The 25,922-nt window shown below is 52.9% G+C and overlaps 1 protein-coding gene across 2 annotated transcripts; it reads right to left on the bottom strand.

The window, feature by feature from the left end:
• Window positions 1-1,139: 1,139 nt before the first annotated feature.
• On the bottom strand, window positions 1,140-25,680 carry TBX4 (T-box transcription factor 4; the record flags this gene model as incomplete). 2 transcript variants are annotated; one of them, XM_080827397.1, is made up of 8 exons in its annotated part: window positions 1,140-1,759; window positions 2,993-3,228; window positions 3,366-3,454; window positions 4,414-4,566; window positions 14,907-15,054; window positions 16,364-16,483; window positions 24,585-24,679; window positions 25,474-25,680. In XM_080827397.1, the coding sequence occupies 8 exons, from the start codon at window positions 25,678-25,680 to the stop codon at window positions 1,140-1,142; spliced, it is 1,668 nt and encodes a 555-aa protein (XP_080683523.1). The 2 variants fall into 2 exon arrangements, with proteins under 2 accessions (XP_080683523.1, XP_080683524.1); XM_080827398.1 differs by having other exon boundaries at window positions 1,140-1,756.
• Between the last annotated feature and the right edge of the window lie 242 nt (window positions 25,681-25,922).

Here is a 25,922-nt window from a genome sequence, read left to right as displayed (position 1 = left end):
TCACGCCAGCCACATGGATGGTCTGGTGACGGTCCGCGCTGAAGAGCTGGGCTGGGGACTATATGATCCACCTCACGGGAGAATTATCCTCACTTCTCTGAGCTCACTGGCTGAATGTACTGGAAGAAATGAATGTTTGCTCGATTCTTGTTTTTATTCCTGTCGGGCTTTCTTGCTCCAAAGGCGAGGATTTTCTGGGAGCTGAACAGACTCTGCCTGGCAGCAGCTCCGATGCGGCCTCCTGGGGACGTTGCCAGGTGAAGTGTGTTTCATGACTGCCAGTCATCAGATGCAGATGGTGCCTGAAAGGCCGAGTCTTGTACACCAGAGAGAGTGGGAAACTGCATGTCGGGGGCTGAGAGGACGGGCTTTGTGTCATATAAAAAAACCTGAATGATGACAGAGATGCTATTGGTTGCATTTTCCCTCCTCTTGAAGGAAAAAAATAAAATGTTTTAATACCCATCAGGTGGCACTTAGCACATGACCTTCTCTGAAAGTCATCCCTCAGACCTCAGGACTCCAGGGATCAATTTCCAGGCCACTGACTGAGCTGTGAGCTCTACTCTCAGAGAGCACTTTGTGGCTTAGCTGAACGCACGTCTCAGGTCATCTCACGGAATCTCCAGAGGCCAAAAGAGGGGCCCCCTACTCCCCAGACAAGATTTTCAGCTTCTCTTGCTACCAGAAGGCCAGGAACTCAAAGATGTGCACAGAGTCCTCCCACCCCAGCAATGAGAGTCTTCTCCAACCTTCCCTATGAGAGAGATCTCATCACCTGGCCCCTGAGTGAATCAAAGATTATATTATCAAAACCTTTAAGTAACTCACATGAACTCTCCACTCCCGTCCTATCCATGTACCTGTCAGGAGATATGAGATAACACTGGACCCAGGTACCAGAGCCAAAAATCACTTCTTAGATAATTGTGGTTTTCTTCCTTGTCGTGGCCTCAGCTGTATGTCAGAAGGCGGATATTCTCCAAACGTAGGCACATACACAGGCACACAAACATGCAGACGCACACGCAGACACCCTACCCTTTGAAATACCTTCCCGGGTTTCTTGGTAGCGCAGGCCACCCACAGAGGTTAACACCGGATTACCGTGGTCCTGGGGCTATCAATAGACATGGGAGTCATCCGTCAGTCCAGTTCTCTACCGTTCCCATTCCTGAATGATACTGTAAGGAAGCTTCCCGGGACAGGGAGAAGCTCTGAGAGTAGAGAAACTCATTGGCAGCATTCAGGTGTGGAGAAGGCGGCTTCCTCTCGCACACGGCGGGGAGGCCACGCTCCCTGGGGAAGGAGGCAGTGGGGCCCCGCTCCCGGACCTGAGACTGTGAGAGCTGATTGTAGACGCTGAAGTGGGTGTTTCCCGGCGGCTGGGAGCTCTGAGCGGAGAGAGTGGGCAGCCGAGGCATCATAGTGGTGGCGGTGAAGTGGGTGGGGAAGGACTGGTAAGGCACAGTCTCCATTGTCTGAACACTGTAGCTTGTGTACGGGGAGACTGACGTCCACATGTTACAGCTCAGGGGGGGTGGAGGCAAGTCGTCCACCCCAGACACCCCACCAATCTCCGGCCCCGAACCTGAGTACATACAGGCTTCTCTTGGGGTCACCTCACTGCAGTAGGAGGGGCTCAGCATCTGCTGGTCGTAGGGAGGGGGAGAACGGAAATAATGATCCTCTCCCACCGCGGGGGGAGCTTCCAGATAGGATCGCTTGCAGGGTAAGTCCAGGTGGCGGGCACTGTCTGCTGGAAGACAGAGAAACCTTCAGGAAGAGCCATTTCCACCAGCCCGGGGCCCAGAACCCTCCTCTTGGATGCCAAGACAGCCTGCCATTGTCACTTAGGACTTGCCCCTCATCCCATGTGGCCATGGCACTTCCAGAATCACTTTAATCAGCTACAGCTTTTATAAGGAGGCAGCAGCCAAGAAGTGGTCAGATTATGGACCCTGCTCAGAGGACACAGGGGACACCACATCAGTGGACATGCAGTGATGTGGTCAGCCAGGCGGCGTATAGCTTTCATCCTTTGCCACCATGACTCCTGGGGATGGGAAGAGGCCTTAATGTGCCCAGGCATTCTTAGGCGAGGCCCACCCTGGCCAAGGAAAGTGGAGGCAACTGCCAGGCCAAACTAGGCCCAGAGGCCACATCTGTCTGAATTAGCCAGAAAATTAAAGCCACAATGTTTCTGCCTTAATCCTCAGCTCCCAGGAAGGCCTTAGCAAGCCAAAGATACTTGCAGGCACGTTCCTGTTGCTTTTAGTAGAGGAAGTAAACCCTACATGTGTTCAAAGGAGTCCCAGCATTGTTATAATACAGATTCCAACCAAACAGTGTTTACAAAATGGAAATGGAGCCGATAATCAGTAAAAGGTGACTTGGACTTTTAAGGCTAAGCTGATACTCTCTTTGGGGAAAGATGACATCAGCTGCCCCAAACCACCTATGTGTGTCTTTCGATGTCCTCAGCCATGACAGCTTGACTGTCTGGAGTGGGTCACCCCTGTTTTAGGATTGAGGGTGCTTTGATAAATGATAGCTCCAGTCCCCACACCTCTGGACCCTGAGTTGTCGGCCTCCTCGCAGGCTTAGACACAAAGCCCATGTGACTTTATGTGATGTGCCCACCCCATGAAGGCTCTGAGCAGTGGCTATAAAAAGCACCTGGCACTGGGCAGGGGTACCCACCGGGGTCCTGGGGACATCAAGGCCAGAAGTGGTCTGTGAGGATTAAAATCAAGAATCAACATCCCTGCACTAAGCTGGCCATGTTCCTAACCCTCCAGGTTTGTTCTCCCAGGCCACACGATAACCAGGTATGTGCATGTGTGTGCATGTGTGTGTGTACATGCACACATACACGCATAGGCGTGTGTCCACACAGCATGAATGTTCGCACATGTGGTGGAGAGTGTTTGTAGGAAGAGCTTTACCCCTTGTCTGACTGTCTAGGGCTTCCAGCCTAGGAGAGAGCTACCTCGTCTTTTCAGGCAGTGGTAGAAGAGGCTGGAGTCCCTCTGGGCTGGGAAGGTGTTGAGGGGAATGTCCTGTGGCTCAGCAGTGGCAAACTGCATGTGAGCCCCGTTCTCGTACTGGTAGTGCTGGAGCGCCTGATGGGCACCGTGCAGGGGGCTGACGTCAGGCTTGGCTGAGAGCTGGGTGGAGACGAGCCTCTGCCTCATGATGCTTTTGGAGATCACAGGATATTCTTTGCTGGTGAGGCGGGGAGGACAGGGACAGGAAGACAGAAAGAGAGTAAAGAAACTTTGAGGGTTACCCTTCGTTCTCCTGAACCCAGTCTGCACCCCTACCCCCGACCCGCATCCCGCCCCCGGGCCAGGCAGCCCCACCTCTGCAGCCGAGCCACACGCAGGTCACTGTCGTCACTGCCCCGGAATCCCTTGGCAAAAGGGTTGTTCTCAATTTTCAGCTGTGTGATCTGTCAGGAGAGGACACACAGAGTCGCCATAGTAGAGGACTGAGCTGGTCCTCCTCCCCTGTCCCAGACTGTTCAGAGCTCTGGGCAGAGTCAAGGGACGGTGTACACCCCAGTCCTCGACCAGCTGGCCGGCAGCCTTGCTGAGTCCTCCCGGCCCTCTCCATCCATGACTGGCTCCTTGCTGGCTCCCATCCATTCTCCTCACTGCAGACCTTCTGACTCTGCCTCCTGTTCTCCTATCTGTGTGCCTCTCACAGCTTCACATCTGTGTCACCCCATCCAGGGCATCTGCCACATCAGCTTCTAAGGGACCATACTAAATGCAAATCTGTCACTCTTCTGCCTGAAATCTGCCACAGCCTATGGCCCTTCCTCAATCCCCCAAGCCCACCTGGCCAGTCCCTTGCACGATGTGACAAGCCCCCTGAGAAGGGTTGCCTGGGCAGCGGCAGAGGGACAGGGGAGAATGGCCCATGCATGGACCCAGAGGTGGTTTGGGGCAGTCAGGCTGGGGAGGGGCTTAGCAGGGTGGGAGGTAGACCCATCTGACCACTGGCTGACCGCAGGCTCAGTCTCCCGGCTCCCACACAGCTGACCGTGCCCTGAGGCTCCTTTCCCCAATCTTTCCCCTTTCCCGGCAGGCCCTGAGTCTGATCTTTGAATCCCAGCAGGGCCAAGAAGTTTGTAGGACAAAATGGCCTAATACTCAAGCCACAAGGCAAGATCCACGCTCTTGGTTCTTATAGTGCCGACTTTGTCCATTCCCCATAATTACTTCGCACTGGAGATTTAGGAATCTGGTCTCCCTTCCTACTCAGCATTTGCTTTCTCACTGCTCCGAGGGACAGTTCAGGTGTCCAAGGCGCCTCTGCCCCGTGCATGGGGGCTTCCCTTCCTGCCTCCCTGATGGCACAGAAATGCCAGGCAGGGTCAGTGGTGGGGGCTGGGGGTGGCTATACCTTGTGATTCTGGTAGGAGGTCACAGAGATGAAGGAAGTCTCTGGGAACACATGGGTGCAGAAGGCTGTGTTTTTGGAGCCGAAAGCATTGTTCTCATCAGCCTTCACGATGTGTAGCCTTGGCTGGTACTTGTGCATGGAGTTGAGGATGATCTGGAAGACAAGGGTCTCTTTCTGAGCTCTAGGTCCCCACCCCCTCGTCCCTGGTCTCAGTCAGCTGGCCTCAGGCTGGCTTTCATGCTCCTAAAAGCCCAGGTTCCAGGGTCTGACTCCTGGGACAGGCCAGAAAGGTGCTAATGCTCCCAAGCAAAGAAGCAGGCTCCTGGGCCCCAGCTCAGCCCCCATGGCCCCCGCTTAGCCCCTCTGCTCCAGAACGAATGCCTGGCCCCAAGACCTTCCTGATGGCACAGATGTTTCACTGCAGTAATGGAGAACTGAATAGTTTAAAGCCCAAGTGACCTCAGCACTGTGTAGCAGGTGGAATTCCGAGCTGTAGGCAAAGGCCCAGGGTGTCACTGACTCTCTGTGTGACCTCAGGAAAGTCACTGGACTTCTCTGAGCCTCAGTTTTCATATTTGTAAAATAGGATCCTAATTCATAACTCATCTCCCTCAGGTTTCCTGCTCCAGCTGCCCCTTCACCCTGCCCATCCTGTCCTCTCTTGCCTCTCCTGTTCCTCACCCCCCTCCTCCCCCCCCCGCACTGCTGTATGACCCGCTTTTCATAAAGATGCCTGCCAGGGTGTACAACATGGGGGAGGAGCTGAGGAGGGTGTCCCACTTGGAGTTTTTTCATCTGTTTCAACATTTGCAGAGGCCTGCTGAAGGGATTCTGGGAGACCCAGACGCATCCTGCGGGCAGACCTGCTCAAGGCTGCTCACAGCCTGGGAGGGAAGCTCCGTCATAAGCTACAGTTTCAGGTGCCAGGGTAGGAGATAGCAAAGTTCTAGAAATAATGCCAGAGAAGGCCAGAGGCCCCACGCACCTACAGGCCCTTGAGGATGCCTGGGGCTGGGGAGTTGAGTCGACCCACCAGACCAAAAGAACCCACGAGGCTTGGCCCTGGAGCCTTGGGAGTAACATACAGTAGTTGCGGCTCCAAACCTGCTTCATTCGGCTGTGCCCCACGGTAGCGGCTGCATCATGTGCCATTAAAATGTATTTTTTATCGTTGACATTTGCCAGACGCCCTCCCTATTGGAGGCAGGACCAGGAATTTGGGGCATTTTATCAGCACCGCTGCTTTTGTTAACCCTTTGGCTCCTATTCTGGCTGGGCAAGGCTGGCCCTCTGGCCCCATTACTCTCTGAGTTCCCTTCTCTCCTTCCTTTCCTTCTAGGGGTGCCCCTTCCTGGGCTAGCCCTGCTGGCTCCCATCTTCCCAGTTCCCAGGTCTGGTGCCAGATTAAAACCCTGAGTGACCAGAGTGCCAGAGGAAGGGCCGGAACCAGACTCTTCTAGGGCACACCAAGGCAGAAGGGTTAGTCTAGGGAAAGGTGCCACATTCAGCACGGCCTGGGGACAGAGAAAGCCCAGGGGACAGGCACAGCTGAGGAGCAGGTGGGGCAGCAGCTGGGCCATGGCCTCTGGCTCTCCCTGGGCTCCTCAGCTTGCCTGGATCTCTCTATCCAGCAGAGCTAGTTTTTCTGCCTTCTGCACTGGCTGTGACAGCCTCCCATGACAAATCTCTGGACCCTCTCAGGGCAGATACAGAGCATCCCAAGCCCCCAGCCAGGGCCTGCAGCTGAGGACCCATTGCCCAACTGGGAGCCTGCCAGATAAACAAACGCAGAGTGGACACAAGTCCTGCCTCGGGAGGCCTCAATGGACATCCGTTTCCAAGAGGCTGGGGATAGGGGATGGGTCTTGGGAAACAGCTCTCAGTCCCTTTAGGTTATTCTGCCACCCCGCACTGCCCCCCAGCTGCAGGAGTCCACAAAGGACCCAAGTTCCCAGAAGACCAGGAAACTAAATCCCTGGGAGGTGGCCAAGATGCCTCCAGAAGTCCCCAGAGTCCCACCTCCTGGCCTTTTCACATGCAGTTCCTTTGGCTTGATCTTCCTTTTCCCCTCTCTCTCACCTTCTAGGGTTATCGTCTCTAAACCTGACTCTTCCGGGAAGCCTTCCCAGACCACTAGGTCCTGTTGTGAATCCCTGATTCTGAAACTTCCTCCCTACACATTGTCTACTTGGCTGTTGTGTTGCTCCCTAGTGGTTTCCAGTTCCTGCTTGTCCCTTCAATTAAACTGTGAACTCCTCAAGAGAAAAAGAGAAAGGGCCATATTTTTTACTCCTTTTGTACCTCTGGGCTCCTTTACCCTCAGACAGGAACTAGTAAGTGCAAGGCAGCCTCTAAGGCATTTTTAGGTCAAAATTCAAGATTAAACGTGTGCACAGTGTGCTTCCATCCCCGGCGGCAGGTCTAGCCCCTGGCCACTTGGGGAGCAAACAGCCAGTGGACTGACAGATCTAAGCAATGCCAGGCACCAGCACAGTGAGGCTGGGCTGTCCCTCAAGGATACCATCAGACAGATGACAGTACCCACCCTGCTCCTCGGCCACCTGGGGAGTCCTAGGCTCTGTCAGTCTGGCCAGAGCCCTGGGTACCATCAACTCCCTACTCTTCACTGTCACTCACCTCCAGGTCCAGTCACCTCCAGGACCAAGTCCTGTGACTCCATCCACAAGATAAATGTCTCTCTGTTCCCACTGCCCAGTCCTGATTCAGCGCACCCCCACCCCCGCCATCTCTCTCTGGGTTTGGGGCTACCTCCTCCTGTCTCTCTCCATTTTCACTGCTACACATCAGATCAGGTCACTCCCCTGCTTATAACATTCCAGTTCATCCAGGAGGACTGTCCACTTGCTTTGTATTTCTTCCTCTTGCCTCCCAAGTTTTCCTCCCTCCATTCCTGCCAGCATTTAGAGCTCAATAAATGTCTTATATTCATAATGCCACCTTTGCTGGTTCCCTCTTGCCCCTTGGGATAAAGGCCAAACTCCTTAGCCTATCAGACAAGGTCCTCCATTGACTGAGGTGGAGAGATTGCCAAATACACCTTCTAGGGGAGGGACCCAGTCTGGCTGGCAGGGAAAACTGGGAAGAGAGAAAGTGCCAGACGTGAAGGGCAGGGAGGAGCCATAGGGGGGTGCAATCCTGGACACAGAGAAGTCGGGAAGAGTCCAGAAGCTTAAGTGGATCTCTGCTCAGCAGCTGCAAGACTTGAGCAAGCTCTTTCCCCCCAGTCATTGGGGTCCCTATCTGCAAAGGGAGGCCTTCGACTAAGAAGTGGTCCCAAACACCCCTCATAACTCAGACACTCTGGAACCCAGACAGGTGTCTGGAAGAAGGTCCTGCTCATTGAGCCAATGCACTTTTAAACTAGTGCTTCAGCCCCAACAGCCCAGGAGAATGTAGAACCAACTCCATGACTCACACCTGGCTTTACTGGGAAGTTCCTCAGGCGCCACATTAATCTCCTTTGCCAGAGTCTCACATTTATACTTGTGGCAGAGGACGTTGGGCCAAGTGGACCAGCCACATCAACAAACCCCACTACATAACTGGTCCCATCATTGTTTTACAGACATGGGATTCATTACGTTCTGGCTACAATTCAGAAGACTATGCTATTTTAATAAACTGTGATAGCGCCAAACATCCATTTCCTCAAGAGATCACCCTAGCGTGCTTGGCCAATGAAATTGAGATTTATCTGCATTAGAATCACAGAACATAAGCACATGGAGAGGCAGACCTTAGAAATCATTCTAGTCCAACCTCCTAATTTACAGATGAGGAACAGGAGGCTTGTAGTGGGAACGTGACTTGCCCAAGAACACATAGCTGGCTGGAGACAGAATCCTGAGAAGAGTCCAGATGGCCTTTGAGAGAGCACACACTGCTCTCCACAAAACGCTCAGGAATTAATGATAAGGTGTCAACCCAACACTGTGAGAGACGAGGATTCACCAGGCCCTTACGTCCATCACGGAACACAGTGTATCTGGATGCTAGCCGCACAAACGTGGCTAATGTCCATTTTGTCATAGATTAAAACCAGATTTTCCCCTGTGTCATAATTTTACTTTTTAAGACTACCTTCTCCATCATCCTTCTTACCCTCTCCAGTCCTGCGAAGAGGTAAGGATGGAGGCAGGTTCTAGAGCTTACGCAAAAAGAGGAAAAAACTGAGACCCAGAAAGGTAAGCAATTGGCTGAAAGAAGACCCAAACTAGAGCTGAGTTGGGCAGCCCATTAGCCAACTCACGAGGCCTTGGCCAGGTATGCCTTAGGCCTCACTCCCAGGGCAGCAGCCCAGAGGCCCGGAAAGCTTTCTGCCTTCTCTCACAGACACTGCAGTGTTCACAGAGCATAACCTATGTGCCAGGCCCTGTGCTGAGGAGCCTACACACATCAAATAAGTACTCTTTACAACATCCCTGTGTAGTAGGCATTATTATTGGGTGCATCAGGCACAGCCTAAGGGGACTGCAGCTCAGGGAGGTGAAGGCACCTACCCAACCTTAGACAGCCAGTGGGAGGTGGAGCTAGATTTTGGTACTAATTCCTGAGCCTGAGATCATACATGTCCCTGGCTGGAGAGCACCAGGCCCGACTGGGAGTTGTGCAGGGCATCTGTAGCTCCCAACGCACCCAGCAAGGGCTCAGCACATTGTCAGGGTGCAAAAAATGTGGGAGAAAAGGAGGTAAAAAGAGAGAGATCAATAGCCCTGGGTCCCCACTGACATGCTGACAGCATAAGCTTTGGAGGGAATTTAGCCCCTGGCAGAGAACAAGCCTTCTCTAGCTAAATCCCACCCTGTCAGCCAGTTCTCTCATTCACTTATTGCTTACGAGCACCCAATGTGCCAGACCCAGTGCCAGGCACTAGGATACAATGGTGACTTAAAACCTCATGGTTTCCTATCTAGTGGGGGAAGTCACTAATCCAAAAATTAGGCAAAAGTAAGTAGTGAGAAAATGTACTGGAACAAAGACTACACTTATTTATTTATTTATTATGTATTTTAAAGTTTATCCAATTTTCATCTTTTTTTAAGTTTTTTTTTATTTTTTTTTTTTTAATTTGTCAGAGAGAGTGAGCAAAAGCAGGGGAAGAGGTAAAGGGAGAAGCAGACTCCCTGCTGAGCAAGGAGCCCATTGCAGGGCTCAATTCCAGCCTGAGCCAAAGGCAGGTGCTTAACCAACTGAGCCACCAGGTACCCCAAGACTACATTTATAATAGTGATGACTAAGATGAAATAACTAACTGAAAATATGTAGGTTCTGATGAAGAAAACTTTGGGGGGGTAAAAGATTTCATTTATTTATTGATTTATTTGACAGAGAGAGAGATAGTGAGACAGCACAAGTAGGCAGAGCAGCAGAGGGAAAGTGAGAAGCAGGCTCTCTGCTGAGCAGGGAGCCAGATATGGGGCTTGATCCCAGGACCCTGGGCTGATCCCAGGACCGTGGGTTCGGGACCTATGCTAAAGGCAGAGACACTTAACCATGGAGCCACCCAGGCATCCCTGTGATGAAGAAAACTTGAGGACACCTTTGAAAAACAAAAAGCAGGCACCAACAAAGAGAAAGGCATTCCTATCCATCCCTCCCTAAGTCAATTTATAATTTCGAGTGATCATAATAAAAATACAAATAAGTTTCTTTTTTAATTATATGCTGATTCTTAAAGTTCATATGAAAAAACAGATAAGATGAGCCAAGAAAACTCTGCAAAAGAAGAGCAATGGGGGACCAGCCCTGCCAGACACTAAAGCCTATCGTGAAGTCTCAACAGCGAAGGCACTGGCACATGAACAGACACAAATTCAAGGGGGATTTAGTGTACAGAAATAAGGCATCTGAAGCCAGGAGGGAAAGAGAACCAGTCAATTATTCGTGTGAGGACAACTGGATAGCTCTTTAGAAAAAAAAAAAAAAAAAAAAAAAAAAAAAAAAAAAAAAAAAGTTGGATTCGCACCTCCTATTGAATGCCAGAATAAATTCCAAAAGGATCAATGGTTTAAATGTAAAAATAAATCCATAAAATATTAGAAGAAAACAGAAGAAATTTTCCTTCAAAGTAAGGAGTGGGTAAGGGCTTTCAGTCACTCAAAATCCAGAATCCATAAGGAAAAGAGCAATGTTTTCAGTCAAAAGCTTCTGTGTGGGAATACAGACCCCTATAGGCAAAGTCACAAGGCAAATTGCAAACTGGGAAAACACGTGAGCAGTTCCTGTCACATATAGGGGCTAAGCCTTCCTCATTTATATAAGCTCCTAGAATGGATAACTGCTCAAAAATCTGAGAGAAAAAATGAGCAAAGGATAAGAACAGCAGTTCACAGAAGAGGGAAAAAGATGTTTAACTTCACTCAGAATAAAAGAAATGCAAACTGAAACTACAACCAGCATCTACCCCTCAGACTGGGAAAAGCCCAGAACGTCTTTCCCACCTGCTAGGAAGGCTCCAGCCAAGGCAGGAATACACATCAAAAGGACTCCGATGGAGGGCTGTTTACAAAGCAAGGTGTTTACACTGTTTACAAAGCAAGGTGCAAAAAGCTTTTATAGTGTACTACCTTTGGCATATGAAAGAAAGGACTTGAGATTCTGCATTCTGCTCATTTATGCAAAAAGAAATGCCAAAAAGAAATGATTAACAGCGGTTAGCTGTGGCCGGGGATTAGAAGAAACTGGGAGATGGAGAACCAGAGGGAAAAAAACGGTTTATTACAGACGTTTTTTATTTACTCATTGATTTGTTTTTAAATCATGGAACTGTATATTTCCTATTCAAAAACAAATCTGGTTTATAAGTATAAAATTCTAGGGGGTGCCTGTGTGGCGCAGTTGGTTAAGCATCTGACTCTCGGTTTCGGCTTGGGTTGTGATCTCGGGGTCATTGGATGGAGCCCCAAGTCAAGCTCTGTGTTCATCGCGGAGTCTGCTGAGGATTCTCTCTCCTTCTCCCTCCACCCCTCACTCCTAAAATAAATAAATAAATCCTGAATAAATAAAATCCTAACTGCGGTAAGGACTAGGACAGAAAGCTGGATGGCACGTTGGGAGCATGTAATGGGGACCCTGAAGAAGGGGGTTTGAGCTTAGATCCCAAGGCTCAGGAATAACTAACTAGGTGAAGAAGCCCGGGGTCAGAGGAAAAGGTGGCACACCGAGGGGACAATGTTGTGCCACTTGGTGACCAAAGAGCCACAGTCCACACCCCCAGCCTGGAGCCAACCCGGCCTCTGGAACAGTTAGACTTACTGTGTCAGAAATCGTAAGCTGGTCTCCCACCTCAGCAGTCTGGGAGTCCTGGGGCATAAGAGGTCTCTCCTCTCACACAGAGACGCACAGACACACCCTGCTGCAGCCATTGGCTCCCTGCCTCCAGATCAGGAGAAAAGTAAGACCCAGCCATCACCAAGTCCTGCTGCAGGAGACAGGCCCTGCCTCAGTGAGGCCCTCCTCAATTTCCCGAAGCTGCTTCTCTTACCATTTCTTGGTGTCCTGGCCCAGGACCCAGTGGGGGTGGGAGGCAGTACAAGTAGGAAGCAATGGGCACCTGCCCCTCCCTAGGCAGAGGAACAGAAGTGGAGCTGAATTGGGGTCCTAAGGCAGCAGCTCAGTCCTGCCCAGCACCCCCTGATCCTTTCTGCCCATCTCTGGGTTTAGGCGTACTCCCAGAAACGTACTCCCAGGGTATTACTGGTGGTAATACCCTGAACCTACCCCAGGAAGGAATAGAGGGCCTTCCCGGACTGCAACAAACACACACCAGGAGTTTTCTAGGCAGAACCCAGTCTTAGAACATGTGGGCCGTGTGGTCCGAGGGGTCTCTCTGGCCTATATGTAGGACTGGCTGCCCTGCCCAGGCCCTCATTGGGACCCTGAACCTTCTCCTGGGAGTGGGTTGCAAATGAAAGGCAACAGCTAAAATCCCTGAGATACTAGGAGACCCAAGCCACAAGTCCAAAGTTCACTTGGTTGAGGAAAGTGCCTCGAGGTCCGGGAGGGTTTAAGAAAAACTGAATCTGTGGAGGTGAGCAGTGCAGAAGCAAGGGCTTGTTTGGGGCAGACTTGTAGCCCAACATAGCTCTTTCCCAGGCTCCTGCACTGAGAAGCCAGGCAGGGTGACGAAGGGCTCAGCACTCGCACCGGAGCAGGCCAACAAGCAGAAAGCCCTGGTCCACCCGGCTTATCTAGGAATCCATCCTCCACAGCCCTTGCCTGCATGGTCAAAAGCTGCTCCCTCTCCAGGGATGCTCCAAATAGTTGAAGATACGACAGCTCAAGCCCTGGGTAGAGAAAAAACAGGCGGAGAAGCCAAAAGAACGCTGGACTGGGAACAGGTATAGGTCCAAGACAGCTCCTTCACACCCAGCCCTGAGACAATGGCCTCATCTCTGGGTCCTGCCACCACACACACGGGGAGCTGCAACCACTAAGCTGCTCATGCTGGGCAGATGCAGGGCAGGGGGAGGCTCTGCATCTCAACCCTCTGCAGAGAGCTGAGTTAGTATGGGGAGTATCCCTATTGCCAAGGAAAGATGAGCTCCAGGCAGACGTGGTGAGTGTAGCCAGGGGCAGCCCCAACATCACGAGCCCCTCAGGCAGCCCCACGGGCTCAGACTCAAGACAATATGCAGGATTACTGCAAACCCAGGAGCAAGCCAGGCTGGGAAAATCTACTGCTGGGCTAGGAAGGCCAGGTCTCTCTCCCACTTCTTAAAAACTCCCCACTTTTCAAGCACTTGAGTCCCACCCCTGCCACCTTCTGCAGGGGTTTGGGGTGGGGGTAAGGGTTTGACAAGTCCTCTCAGGCATCCCTGCAGCTGGGAACCATGGTAGCAAGCCGTGCCTCCAACATTCTCGCCAGAACTTTGATCTCTGGGTACTTTGGACTGCTCACTCCAAGATCCAGCTCTTGCCAAGCTCTGTGCTCACCCCAGTGGTCAGTCCCATGGGGTCCCTGTGTGCAGTGTTGGGCAGAGACAGGCCTGCCAGTGAGGTTCCCACACACCCACCACAGAGGCCCTCGTTAACCTCTCCAGGTTGGTGCCATGACTTGGGCAAGCAAGGGAGGCTGGGTAGGAGCCCGTGGGGAGCAAAGTCTTGGCCAGGATAGTGCCCAGGAAGACCCAGGAGGCCCTTCTCTTCCTCTGTTAAAAGGCCCTGTGCTCTGGGAGGTGGGGGCTTGGCCCACCCTTCCCATTAGATCGGTGGCTTGCCTCTGCCCCCACAAGAAGTTGGGGCTGCATCTTTCTGCCACGCCCCCCACAGCACCTGCCTGCATTGCATGAGAAAACCTGCACCCCTTAAAAACGGAAAAGTCAGGAGTTAATTACACTAATTAAGCTTTCTCCTAGTTGCTTGTTTATAGATTACCAACTCAGAAGAGAACTGACAGACTCAGAAAATTAGAAGTAAGGGCTGCTTGTCTTATATACCACTCAGAAATGACCCACTGCTGGCATTTTCCATGAGGAACTATGATTCACAGGATTCTGATGTGCATGCAACCCCTCAGGAACAGAATTTAGGTATAAAAGAGGCACATCCCTGCACCCCCAGCCCTACCCCTGTGTCCCCCACCACCAGCCACACCCTGAGGATTTCTTGAACAGCCTGGGCAACTGCCTCTAGCAGCCTCTGCTGCTCCCGTGCCCCACCCCACCCCCACCCTGTACTTCCAGAGTAAGGATGGGTAGCTGAGAGGGGCCAGGCCTGTGCCCTGGCCGATAATACCAGGTCCCCAGACTTCCATTTGCCACACACTTGAGCTAAAAATTTCCACATAAAACGCTTTTTGTGGGCCTGCCAGAGCCAGATGAGGAAAGAATGAGCCTTAGCAGCCTGGATGGGACGTCAGCAGCAGCATCCCTGGGGCTGTAGAGTCTCCCTTGTAAGAGCCAGGTCCGGGGCAAGGCCAGGGAGGAGCGGCCACCGGGGCCAGAGTGAGGCCCTCCCTTCGAGAGTGCAGGGGCTGCCAGGCCAGGCAGATGGCTCACGCCAGAGAGAGGCCTCAGAACTCATCAGTGACTCTTTCCCAAGAAAGTTAACATGTGTTAGGCTCCAGCAAGGCCAAATCTGGGGACACTGATGCAGAGAGATTTTACCCATCATCATCTTCCTTGTCAACGTTGCCATTTATTTAGAGCCTCCCATGTGCACGGTGCTTCTGCGCATTCTCTCAGTTAATTCTCACAACCACGAAAGGTTTCTAGATAAGAAAGCCAAGGCTCAAAAAGGCCAAGAAACTTGCCCAAAGTTACCCAGCCAGCAAGTGTGAGGGGAAGGATGCAGGGCCTTGGGGCTGTAGGACTCAGACCCCAGCCTCCTTCCTCACTCTGGCCCAGGTGCGGACCAAAGCCCGGAGCTGGATCCCCGGAGTGGAGTCTCCACATCGCCACCCCTACCCAGCCCCCCACCAGCGGTGCGGTGCGCCAGGACTGGCTCTCAAGGCCAGGCAGTGTCTTTCTTACATGGCCGAAGGGGTCCAGGTGGTTGTTTGTGAGCTTCAGCTTCTGGAAGGAGACGAGCTGCCGCATCCAGTGGGCCCCAGTGGCAGGAGAATCGGGGTGGACATAGAGCCTTCCTGGCATGGCGGGCTCAGCCTTCCCTGCCACCATCCTGCCAACAGAGCAGACAGAACCACAGCAGCTGATTACTCTGGGGACTGGAAAAGCCCAGATTCCCTGCCCCCTCTGAGAGCAAATCCCCATAAACCTGAGGGGGGCCGGGTGGGAATCACTGCTTATCCTATACTCTCAATTTAGGGCTTTGGAAGTTTGAGTGTTGGTCAGAGGAGAGCGCGCTGAGGAGGGGCCGCGACTCTGAACCTTTTATTTGATTGCAGTATAAAGAGAAAGGGAAGTTACAGACAGATGTGATTATTTACTTCAAAGAATGGGGCTAATCACAAATATATTGTGGGCAGATTTAGGCACTTCTGTTATACGTGTTATCGTTTCAATTTTGAACTGTTATAATTTATATTATTTGGAGGGAGCTTCTTAGAGGACCTAGACAGCTTTCAAATTGCTTGTCTCCAATATAGTGTTTACCCCCAAAGAAATTAATTGGTAACTGTCCCCTCAGCTAGAGCCTGCTCTGAATGATAATTCAACCTGAAGAGAGAAGAAATAGAAACATGGCCCTTGCTAGGACCTGGCCACTGAATCCTGCCGCCTCGGCCCAGTCTCTGCTGACCCTACTGCCAGCCCACTGTGGAGCCCACATCCCAGCTGGCTGCTAATTCATTCAATCCCTCTCTCAACTTGAGCCCCGTCCTGGGCTCTGGGGATACACAGTGTACAGAGGAGGTGGCCTTGGGAAAAGTAGCCCAGTGTTTATTTACCCAGCCCCTGGGTAAATGTTTATTTACCCTACAACCCACTTGTTTCTCCCAGTCCCTTGCCGAAGGGTTCGGTCATCCAACCACCAGGCAGCTGCCCCTCACTGTGGATCAACCGCTTAAAGGAAGGGCTCACAGCCAGACAATGAGCAAGTGGAAAAGCAGCAGAAGACACCACAGACCAGGCACCTGGGTGGTAACCATCCAAATCAACGTCCCTCAAGAAAATAGCTCCCATCCTCCTCTCCAGTGCAGCCCAACCAGAGCCTGTATCCATCCAGCGTTGGTGTCCATCTGTCACCCCACAGCATAGTCACCAATGCCATCTGTCCACAGCTGGAGGGAGAGAATAGGCTCTCGAAAGCCACCAGACAAACACCGCAGCTCATTTATAGCCCAGGCCCCTTCGGCAGCAGGTGGGCAAACATTTGTGGACCCTGCAGGCCCTGTGAGTTTGGTTCCCAAGTCTATCAGTCCAGGCAATCCTTGGAACTAACTGGTGAGTCTCTGGACCAAACATCAGGTGGTGGGGGGGGATGGTGGTGGTGAGAGAAGACGGGGGATGTGAGGGCCCCAGGTTCTTACCATTTGTTGTCACAGAACTTGTAGCGGTGGTCATCTGCGGGGACGATATCAATCAGCAGGATGTACTTGGTCTTGGGGTTCATGCCTGTGACTTTGACCTTGTAGCTGGGGAACATCCTCCTGGGAGGCACCAAGGTGTCAGGCAGAGGCATAGAGCACCAGGAGAGACGGCACACAGGGGTAAGGGGACAGAAGACCCTATATCAGAACTGTAAGCTGGGTAAGGCCCTTCCCTCTCTGGCCTCAGCCTCCCCCTACACAAGGGAAGGCCTGCACCAGATGGTCTGAGCCCCGGGAGCTGTGTCTAGGAAGATGGCTTACCTGGCTTCCCCAGTGCAACACAATTCCCTACTATTTAGTCCTCCTGGCTGTGAGCACATAAGGCATAGGAACCCTCAGGGTCACAAGAGAAGATTTCAACACCAACCTAGCTGCTTAATTTCGCTTCTGTCCTTTGCCAGTCCATACACCACTAAAGCTCTGGGCTGCCATTACGGGGGCCAGAGCAAAAGACCTCAAAGTCATTGTCAGCTGCTTCTGTAATCAGTGGAGTGTCTCCTCTGGGCCTTGTCTAGGTGGAAACCCTCAGGCTTCAAACCAATTCACAGGAAAACAGGAGAGCGCTGCTAGGTCTTTGGATTCCTTTGGAGTGTTTAGCAAAAGTGTTTAACTGTGTGAAGACCTTGCCTGGGCCTATGCACACTAACCGGGGACCAGGGGAAGTCAGTTCAGGAGCCTCATGGAGAAAAGCACAGATTCTAGAACCACTGTGCCATGAGCCCCACCACTGACAAGTTGTGAGGCATTGAGCAACTTGCTTGGATCTCTCTGTGCCTTGGATTTCCTTATCTCTAAAATGGGGATATTACCACCTATCTCATAGGCTGGTGTGTGGATTCACTGAGTCTATTTGTGACTCTTACCTCTGGCCCTCACTGCACTCCTCCCTCCACAAACCGGTGGACTACCAACCTCTGTGAAAATGGACTCACTAAAAAAATAGGACGTTTTCCAGTTTCCATAGCCCTTGCTAAGCCTGGGACCCTCAGGCTCAGTGACTATTCTAGAGAAGGGCTTCCCCAGACCCCCATTCACACACATGAACAACAGAATGTACACAAACCTACAAGGGCGCCGCTCTGCCCCGTGGTCACTAGACCCCTGATACTGGATCTCCCCAGAGGGGCAGATAGAACTTCCTCACAATCCTCCTCAGACACCCCCACCCTTTCTAGCTGATCTCCCACAAAGATGTTTCCCCAAGAGAGAGGCCGATCCAAACCTAACTGAAGATATTAAGGTGTCAGGAAGCAAATCCCCTGAGTTGGGACCCTGCCCAACCAGTCCCCTCAAGGAAAGCCATCAAGTGGTCCTCTGCCTCCTCACTAAGCTGAGGGTCTGTAAGGGGAACCTCAAGAGAAGCTGCCCTAGACACCTCAAACAGATGATTGGAGCCCCTCGTTTTGTCAACAGGGGTTCCAGCTTACCTGGACAGGACAGGGCTTCCAGAAGGGATCAAGGCCTCCATAAGCTGGCAGACCTACAGCAAGCCCCAGCCAGGACCCTGAGGTTGGAGGTTCAGTTCTACCCCTGGCTCAGCCCCAGCCTGCTCACCCTCTTTCTTGTGGGAGGACAGGCCTGTGAGAGCACTGCAGTGGGCCAGGGACGTGGGAGGTGTTTGGCCCTGTGTATGCGCGAGCGCATGTACTTCAGTACACAGTGGAGTGCGCATGTGTGCATGTGTGCGTGCCTGGAGGGAGGAGGGAAGTTCTAGCAGCAAGTCTAGGGACTTATAAACCGTGTGGAAGAATTTGTCTCAGATGTCAATTGAAAGCATTTTCAAATGTCCACCCCGCCCCCTCTCCAGGAACAGGGGAAGTGAGAGGGCTCAGGAACCCAGTCCTGCCTCCTGCTCACCAGTCCCTGCCTGGCCTGGGGGCACAGCTGCAGCCTGCACCACCCTCTTTCCCAGCTCAGCCTCTTCCCTGATAGGCCTAAAGCTGAAGTGGGGACGGCAGCAGCTGCCTCACCTCCCCTCCTCCCTGGGGGAAGGCCAAGAATCCTGTCCCCTCCAGACCACCATTTTGTAACTGTTACAGAAACTGCCACAAAATGGGACAGCCCTGGCTGTGCTTGGGCTGACCTGGCACCAGTGCCCTGCGCTTAGCCTTAGTCTGTTTCTCCTGTAATCACTCCAGGTGGCAATGGCAGAGGACAGATATGGCTGCCCCCACCCCCTCCCTGCTTAGGCCAGTATCTACCAAGGAGGCCGGGAGAAAATGGCTCCTTGCCACTGGTTGTCTCCCTAACCTAAGCTGAGAGGAGGGTGAAGGACCCTGCCTCTCCCCTTCTCCTACTCCCTACTGCCCTTCATCTCGGCGGCTCAGGAGGCCAGGCTGACATTGGCTAAATGCTTTTTAGAAGACCTATAAGCAGCCTTGGCTCAGCTCCCCCAGGCACTGAGCTGGTGTCCTGTGATTTGGCTTCTCCCAGAAGCTGACCATGGACCAGATTCCCAACGGAAAACACCCTCGGGAGGTGTTGCCAAGACTTGGGCAGGGAAGGAAGGTACTCCCCAGCCTCTGCCTCCCCTGCCTACTAATTCCCCTCTTCTTAGGACAGGAGCCCTTGCGGAGGGGATATCTGGTCTGAGAGAGGGGTTCAAAAGTCCACTGCTCCAGGCTGAACTATTGAGGCTCAGTGAGTTCCACTGCTTTCACCGGAATAAGCATCTCCCCATCTAGCAGGGTCCAGTTTGGTGACTGCTTCTGAGAACGCAGGCCTTGGGGACCCTGGGCACTATCATTTCCCCACCTGCGGGGCTCCAGTAGAATGAAGGGCGCAGCCAGGTGGGGAAATGGCTGCGTGTGCAGGGGAAGCACACGGTCCACGCAGCCTGTAAACCTCTCCTCTGGGCCAGAGGGGGCTAAAGCTGGATCCTAGAGGCCCAGCAAGGGAGCGTTCACCAGGTGGGCATGGCTCCGGCCACCGACAGCAGGATGGGTCTGGGAGCTGTGGCATCCTCGGGACTCCCCGTCCACTGTGAAGGCCCTCTCTACTGAAATCTATGAAAGGATGGGGCGCGATGTAAATTGTTTCTGTGATTTAGGACATAAATGTAGCTGAAAACCACCCCTGGGGGGGGGGGGCGGGGATGAATACCTCAGCGGGTCGGGGAGGGAGATTCCGGGAGGAGAGGGAAGGACTCGGAGCCGCCTGGCTCGCACTGTGCCCCGCCGCCCGCGCTGGCCGGGAATCGCTGGCTCGCCCGTCCCAGACACCCCGCGGCAAACCACCCCCACACCAGTCCCGCGCCGTCCAGCCCGCTCCCCCACCCCCTCCCTGTGCCCGGCGGGCCTCCCGTCCGCGCCCCTGGCGACCCCTCCGGGCTCCGGGCCCCGCAGGCAGAGCGGCGCTCCGGGCTCACGCGGAAACGGCTCCGCCGGGGAATAAACAAGCCTCCCGCCCAGCCGCCCGGGAGGAGATGAAAGCCGGGGGTTTCTCCTCTGATCATGAAACAGGCTCTGAAAGGGTGCGGGCTGGAGCCTTTATCTAACTTCGTACTCGGAAATGGTTTTAGAATGAGCTGCTAAGATAAGCTTCCTTGGACGTTTCTCGGCGTGGGAGGCTTGCGGGGCGCGGGGCAAGGGAATCGGGGCATTGTGATTTTGGCAACAACCCCTCAACTGCTCGCTCGCTGCTGAGAGGGGACATGCAAGGTCAGCTGGGCTCCGAGAGCCGCGGGGGGCTCCCGGCCAAAGCCGTCGCCAAATTCCTGGCCTTGACCCGTGAGCCCCCCACCAATCCAGAAGGGGGGTGCAGGGAGTAAACCGGCCCTAGGAGACCAGCGAGATTCTCTCCACCTAGCCAGGCGGCCAAACCCCAAACCCGACGGCATCCGACTTTCTCTGAGGGCCCGGAAACCCCAGGAGCAGCTAAATGTGCCTTCCCTTAAACATAGGCACAAAACCAAATCGAAGGGGTGAGAAGTTGGGAGAGGGGCTTTGAGGGGAGAGGAAGAGGTGGGGGGGGGGTTGGGAAGGCACACAAGAGGATTCGCTTCTGTTTCTTTATCTGGGTGGTGCTTTGATGGGGGGGTATTCATTTTGTGTAAGTCTCTAGAGCTGTACAATTAAGGTTCGTTCATTTCTATGCAGGAATTTTCCACTTCAATAAAATGGGCATTGAAAATTATATCCGTGTATATACGGATACTGTATATATCCGCATATATACTGATATATAACAAAATACATCGGCAGCAGAGCCCAGAGTCTGAAAGGAACCAGTTACAGGCAAAAGATGGGGTTCCACAGAAAACCCCACCCTTCTTTCTATCCTTAGTGTCTGGGAATCTTGAGAGAGATTTCTGGGAAGAGGTTAAGGCCCATCAACCAAGGTTCAGTTTGCTGGAGGAGGGGGTCCTGTGTTGCTGGTACTGCCTATACCGAGACCAAACTTTCTAGAGCCAAATTATTTCTGAGAGCATGGCAAAGCGTCATAATTTTTTCCCACTTTATATAGACACACACACACAGAGTTTTCTAATTCACTCAAAGCATTTTTAAGAAATATTTTCCCTGAGGTGGGAGGCAGGAGTGAGGGTGTGTGGAATGGATGCTGTTTTGGGAGATCAGTTGCTTCTCAGATTCTTTTTTTTAAGACACTTCCTTCTGATAGACTTTTGCTTTCAGAAAATACTTTAGAAAGAGATCAAAGGACTCTCTCCCCAACCCACTTTCCCAGTGTCTTCAACCCTTACTTGTCTTATCACCCACGCCACTGGGCTCTGACGCTCTGTATACAGAGCGAGAGCAATTGGCTTTGAAGCCCCGGATTAAGCTGGGCCAAATCCTTGCCTCAGAATAACAAACAATACAGGTTCAACAGGAGTTCTCATCGGTAGTTCATTTTTCAAACGCAAATTCACTGTCACTAACACAAGCAACATTGAACTCAGCAGGCTATGAAGGCTGATAGTGGAGATTTATCTGGTGGCAAAACCATGACCTAGGAGGAGAGCAGTCAAACGGTTAGGAAATTTTCATTTTTGGGACGTTTATATTTAAATTTTTGTGGAGCTCACTTTTATCTATGTTTGGGAGAAAATGCAGTTTCTCACATGTATCAAGCTTGGCAGGGATGTGAAGGAGGTAGAGAGAGGAGGGGTCTGCTCTCTGCAGCAAACAGCTTAAAACTTGTGAATGCAGGAGCCTGAGAGGGACAGAAACTGGCTGGGAGCATTCTGGCCCCATTTTACACCTGACATCAGGGGTTACTGAGCATTCAGAAGTTGATGTCTCCCTATGTGATTGGCATTTTATTCCCCAGATCCAATGGTTTGGGAATCCAAACCACTATCTGATGAAGTGGATGATTCTCTCCTTGTCCTGCAGACCTTCAAGGGCTTAAGGCAAGAGGCTTGTGACCCAAAGACAAACTAGCTTGAGAGTATTCTGGTTCCCCTTCTCCAGGGCCTGCCTCTCCCTCAACAAGATAGCAATGACCAGGCCTCTAACCAGCCAGGGTTCCTAGGGTAGAGCAACAACCCCACATTGAATGGCCTTGTAAATAAGCAATAAGGGGAATTTCTCAAAGTTGGGGTGTTGTTCTGGGGGTGGGGTGTTGTTCTGGGGGTGGAGTGTCATCCACTTGACTTGTGCAGACCCGGCAACTGCCTAGTCTTGCTTCTGTCTATAAGAGCCAAGTGCCTTCTCTTTTCTGGGGTAAGGTTTATGTTCCCTCGGTTTTCCTCCAGCTCTAGCAGTCTAGGAATCTGTGATTCAAGGTTCAGGAGAAGAGTCCAGGCCCTTTGCTAAGAAATGCAGGTGTCCCAGGAAGGGTGCCGGTAGAGATATGAAGAGAACGAAGAAGAGAACTGGGAGTCCGCAGGGTAGCCCAAACAAAGCAAGATGCCTCCCAAGGCTGCCCAGGCAGGGGAGGCAGGAGGAGGGGATCATGGGGGGTGGGTAGAGCCCTGATTTTGGTCTCTGAGGTCAACAAGCAGCTATGCAGGAGGAAAGAGGGTCTGTGAGAACCATGGGGAGGGGCAATGAGACTAGTGACTTTCTCAAGGACTAGACCTGTTGCACAAATAACTTTCCGCCAGAGAAATGAAAGAGTGTGATGAAACCATAATTGGCCAACTTCATCACAGCCACTTAAAAATTATCATCATTCCCTGAGGTCCATCTCTAAGATCAGGCACAAACATCTGCCTGGCTTTGGTCACCTATGGAAGTGTGTGTGTGTGTGTGTGTGTGTGTCTGTCAGTCAGTCTGTCCATTGAGGGGAGGGAAGGAGGAGGACCCATACAGATGCAGGAAAACCCACTGAGGAGAATCACAAATGCCTTTTGTTTTAAATAGCTGAAGCCAGGCTTGCCCCCAAGAACATGCTGGCCATTTATTTTCAAAAGACAAGGTTATTTCTGCTGCCTAAAAAGGAAAATCTGGAAATTTCTCTTTCTTCTTTCCTTCCCTCAACTCTAGCAGTCGTAAGAAATAAATTTCCCCTCTTCACACCTTTAATCCACTCAACAATTTACCATACATAGCTCACAGGACCCCTGGTTTGAGTCTCATAGTAACCAAGAAAGGAAGGATGGCAGGTAAGTCTGCAGTCACCAGCTCTGTTTTACCCAACACTGTTGAGCCACAGGAAGCTTAGAGACGTATCCAAGTGCACTCAGCTAGAAAGAGGCAAGGCTTGTGACACCTGGCTCCCCACTGAACTCAGGGACTATTCCAAGTGGCACCCTCTACTGGGTTCCCCTCATGTGTCCTCCTTCCTCATCGCCCAAATGTAGCAAATTCAGGCCCTGATAGCCCCCTGCTTCTTCTCATGATAGCGTCGCCAGGTGCCCTTGCCACCTATTGGGGCAGGTGGCCAAGTGCCCAGACCTTTATCCCCCCCAAAAACAAAGGAAACCTTGCATGCCTGCCAGGGAGCGGACATGAGGGGCCACAGCACTCCTACACCACACACTGCAAATCACCAGCTTTTTGTTTCTTTTGAACAGCCCACCGTTCTCTGAACAGGTCAGCAGAGTTCTTTAAAAAGTAGAAGAAAAATGCTGAGCGGATGCCAGACATTTCTCTAATTACGATTAATTTTAGCTAGCATTTAGGGCACGCTTACATGTGCCAGGAGCTATGCTAAGTGCTTTGCATACAACTGTATGTATGGTTTTGCAGAGAGGGATGAGGAGAGTAGGGATGAGAGAGTGGAGAGACTCTTGCCTGGGGGTTGCACAGATGCCAGCAGCTGCGGTCTGACTCCCCATTCCTGGCCATTGATGCTTCACCACCTTATTCCTTGGAAAACCTAATGAAGGGCACACAGCCAGGCAAGGGGACATTTTCACACCTACCCTGTCCCCAGGGAACAAATCAAATGTGAGCAAGTGGGGAGGGGGTAGTTCCTACACCTGAACTCCCCAGCTTCTCTGTCTGTGGGTCAATCCCCCTTCACTGATAACTGCTGGCCAAGCCCTTCCTGCCCTGCTCAAGACTCCCGGCCCCATCCAGTCTCTGGTCTTGCCCCCTCTGCATCTCCCTCCTCTCACCCTCTCCTTCAGGCTCTCTCCCACAGACACCAGCACATTTTAAAGATGTTTCCACTTTATAAATCATTATTTCTGGCAGCCACCCGAGAGCTGCTCCCTAAACAGCACACACACAGGGCCCAACAGTGCCGTTCCCTTGGCCGAGGGGGTTGCTGGCAAGAGAGGAACAGCACCCCTGGGATGAGAGATCTGGGGTTCATGCTGCCCTGGAAAAGTTAGGGAAATAGGAAAACACCATCAGGTCCCCTTCTGCTATCTGTTGAGGGTCATCTCTGGGTCCTCAATCAATGCAATCCTGATAAACCAGGCAGGTTCCCAATAGGAGGAGGACAAAGCAGCCCCCCACAGGGGCCCGATAGTGCTTGAAGTGGGACCTCCGACCCCCAGATCCTTATTTGCATTTTATTTGCATAGAGCTGCCCCTCCCATCCTTCCATCCCTGGGGGCTTCCTAGAGGAGGAATCTCCTGGGTGAAGTTCTGTGGCCCAGTCGCAACCCTTGGTAGAATGCCGCTGGGCTAAGGCCAGAGCGCCCAAGGGGACCCCCATCGCTCCCCTGGCTCCAGCCGGAGATGATTGTTAAGCAAGCTCCTGGGGATCCCCATCGCTCCCACCAGTCATCTTCCAATCCCCAAGTAAACATCCCAGAGCTGACCTGCCCGCCTTGGTGATGATCATCTCGGTGCCTGCCTCGTGGAATTTCTTCCAGAGCTCCTTCTCATGCAGGCCAACCTTGATGTTCTCGATGGTCTAGGGGCAAGAAGGAAGGGGGCTTACGTCGGCCTGGGCTGTGGCTCCATGCGGAGCCCTGAGGACGGAGAACACAGACCCAAAGAACTATACAGAGTGCTGCCAGCCCCAGGACTCCTTGCCTGAAGGTTTCGTTTCATAAAATTATACTGTACCATTGGTGAATTTTTCAAACTTTAAAAAGTAGCTAAAACCCACTCCTTCGGAGCTATAGCGGCCTGCAGAGGACACACACTGACTGTGTCAGGGTAGATGACACACTACACAAACATAAACACTCCATGTGGTGGGACTGTAGCCACAGGCTTGCGGACAGACACACAGACACAGGAGGGACGCGCGCACCCGCAGACCCTATGCAGACCCAGGCAGGCCGAGGGCGTGCACAGACGGATTCCTTTCATTGTGATCATCAGGTTATCACCGAGACCCTCTTAGGGACGTCCCCACAGCGGCTCCCCGCTCGCACCCGCTGGGATCCGCTCTTCCCTCCCGGTGCCAGGCTTTCGCCCCTGCCCTCTCAGCGTCGTCGAAGCTGGACACTTGGCCCGGGCTCGCCCCGATGCCAAAAGGGTGCCCTCCCCCGCCTGTTCCAGAGGAGCCCCGAGGGCGCGAAGCAGAAGAGGGACAGAAGGCAGAGTGTGAGTCCTACTCCGCGGAGCAGAGCACAGAGTCCAAGACGCAACCAGATCCCGGGGAAGCGAGTCCTGTCCTCTTCGGGGCGAACTGGCAGATGCAGGCGGCCCTAGAGACAGACGGATGCCCAACCTCTGCCCGACGGCCACGGGCCCTACCTGCTCCGCGGCGGCGGCGGCGGCGGCAGCGGCTGCGGCTTCGGCGCCGGGGCCCGTGGGGCTGCCGAGCGCGGCTCCGCTGAGGCCCGGAGCAGCCAGCGCGGGCTCGGGGGCGTTGGCGGCGTTGGAAGCGCTGGCCTCGCCGAGCGCCGAGCCCGGAGCCCGGAAGGCCTCCTCGCTCTCCGACAGGCCCTTATCCTGCAGCATCTCCTGCGGGCACAGCACACACCGAGTCACATGCCTGGGTCAACACTCGCCAGAGGCCCCGCAGTCCGCTCCAGGCCAGCCGAGGGACTTCGGGCCCGGGAGGGAAAGGCCGCCCTGGCGCACGTGGACACCGCCCCCTTCTGAGCTGGGGGAGGGAGAAAATGCGGAGGGTAGGACCGTGGCCGCCTCCCTCTGGGTTCTGGACCTGGGAGGGTCTGTGTGCGGTTCAAGGTCTGGCTGGC

This window comes from Martes martes (assembly GCF_963455335.1).
Source record: "Martes martes genome assembly, chromosome: 16".
NCBI lineage: Eukaryota > Metazoa > Chordata > Mammalia > Carnivora > Mustelidae > Martes > Martes martes.
This window is presented reverse-complemented; position numbering and strand designations above follow the sequence as displayed.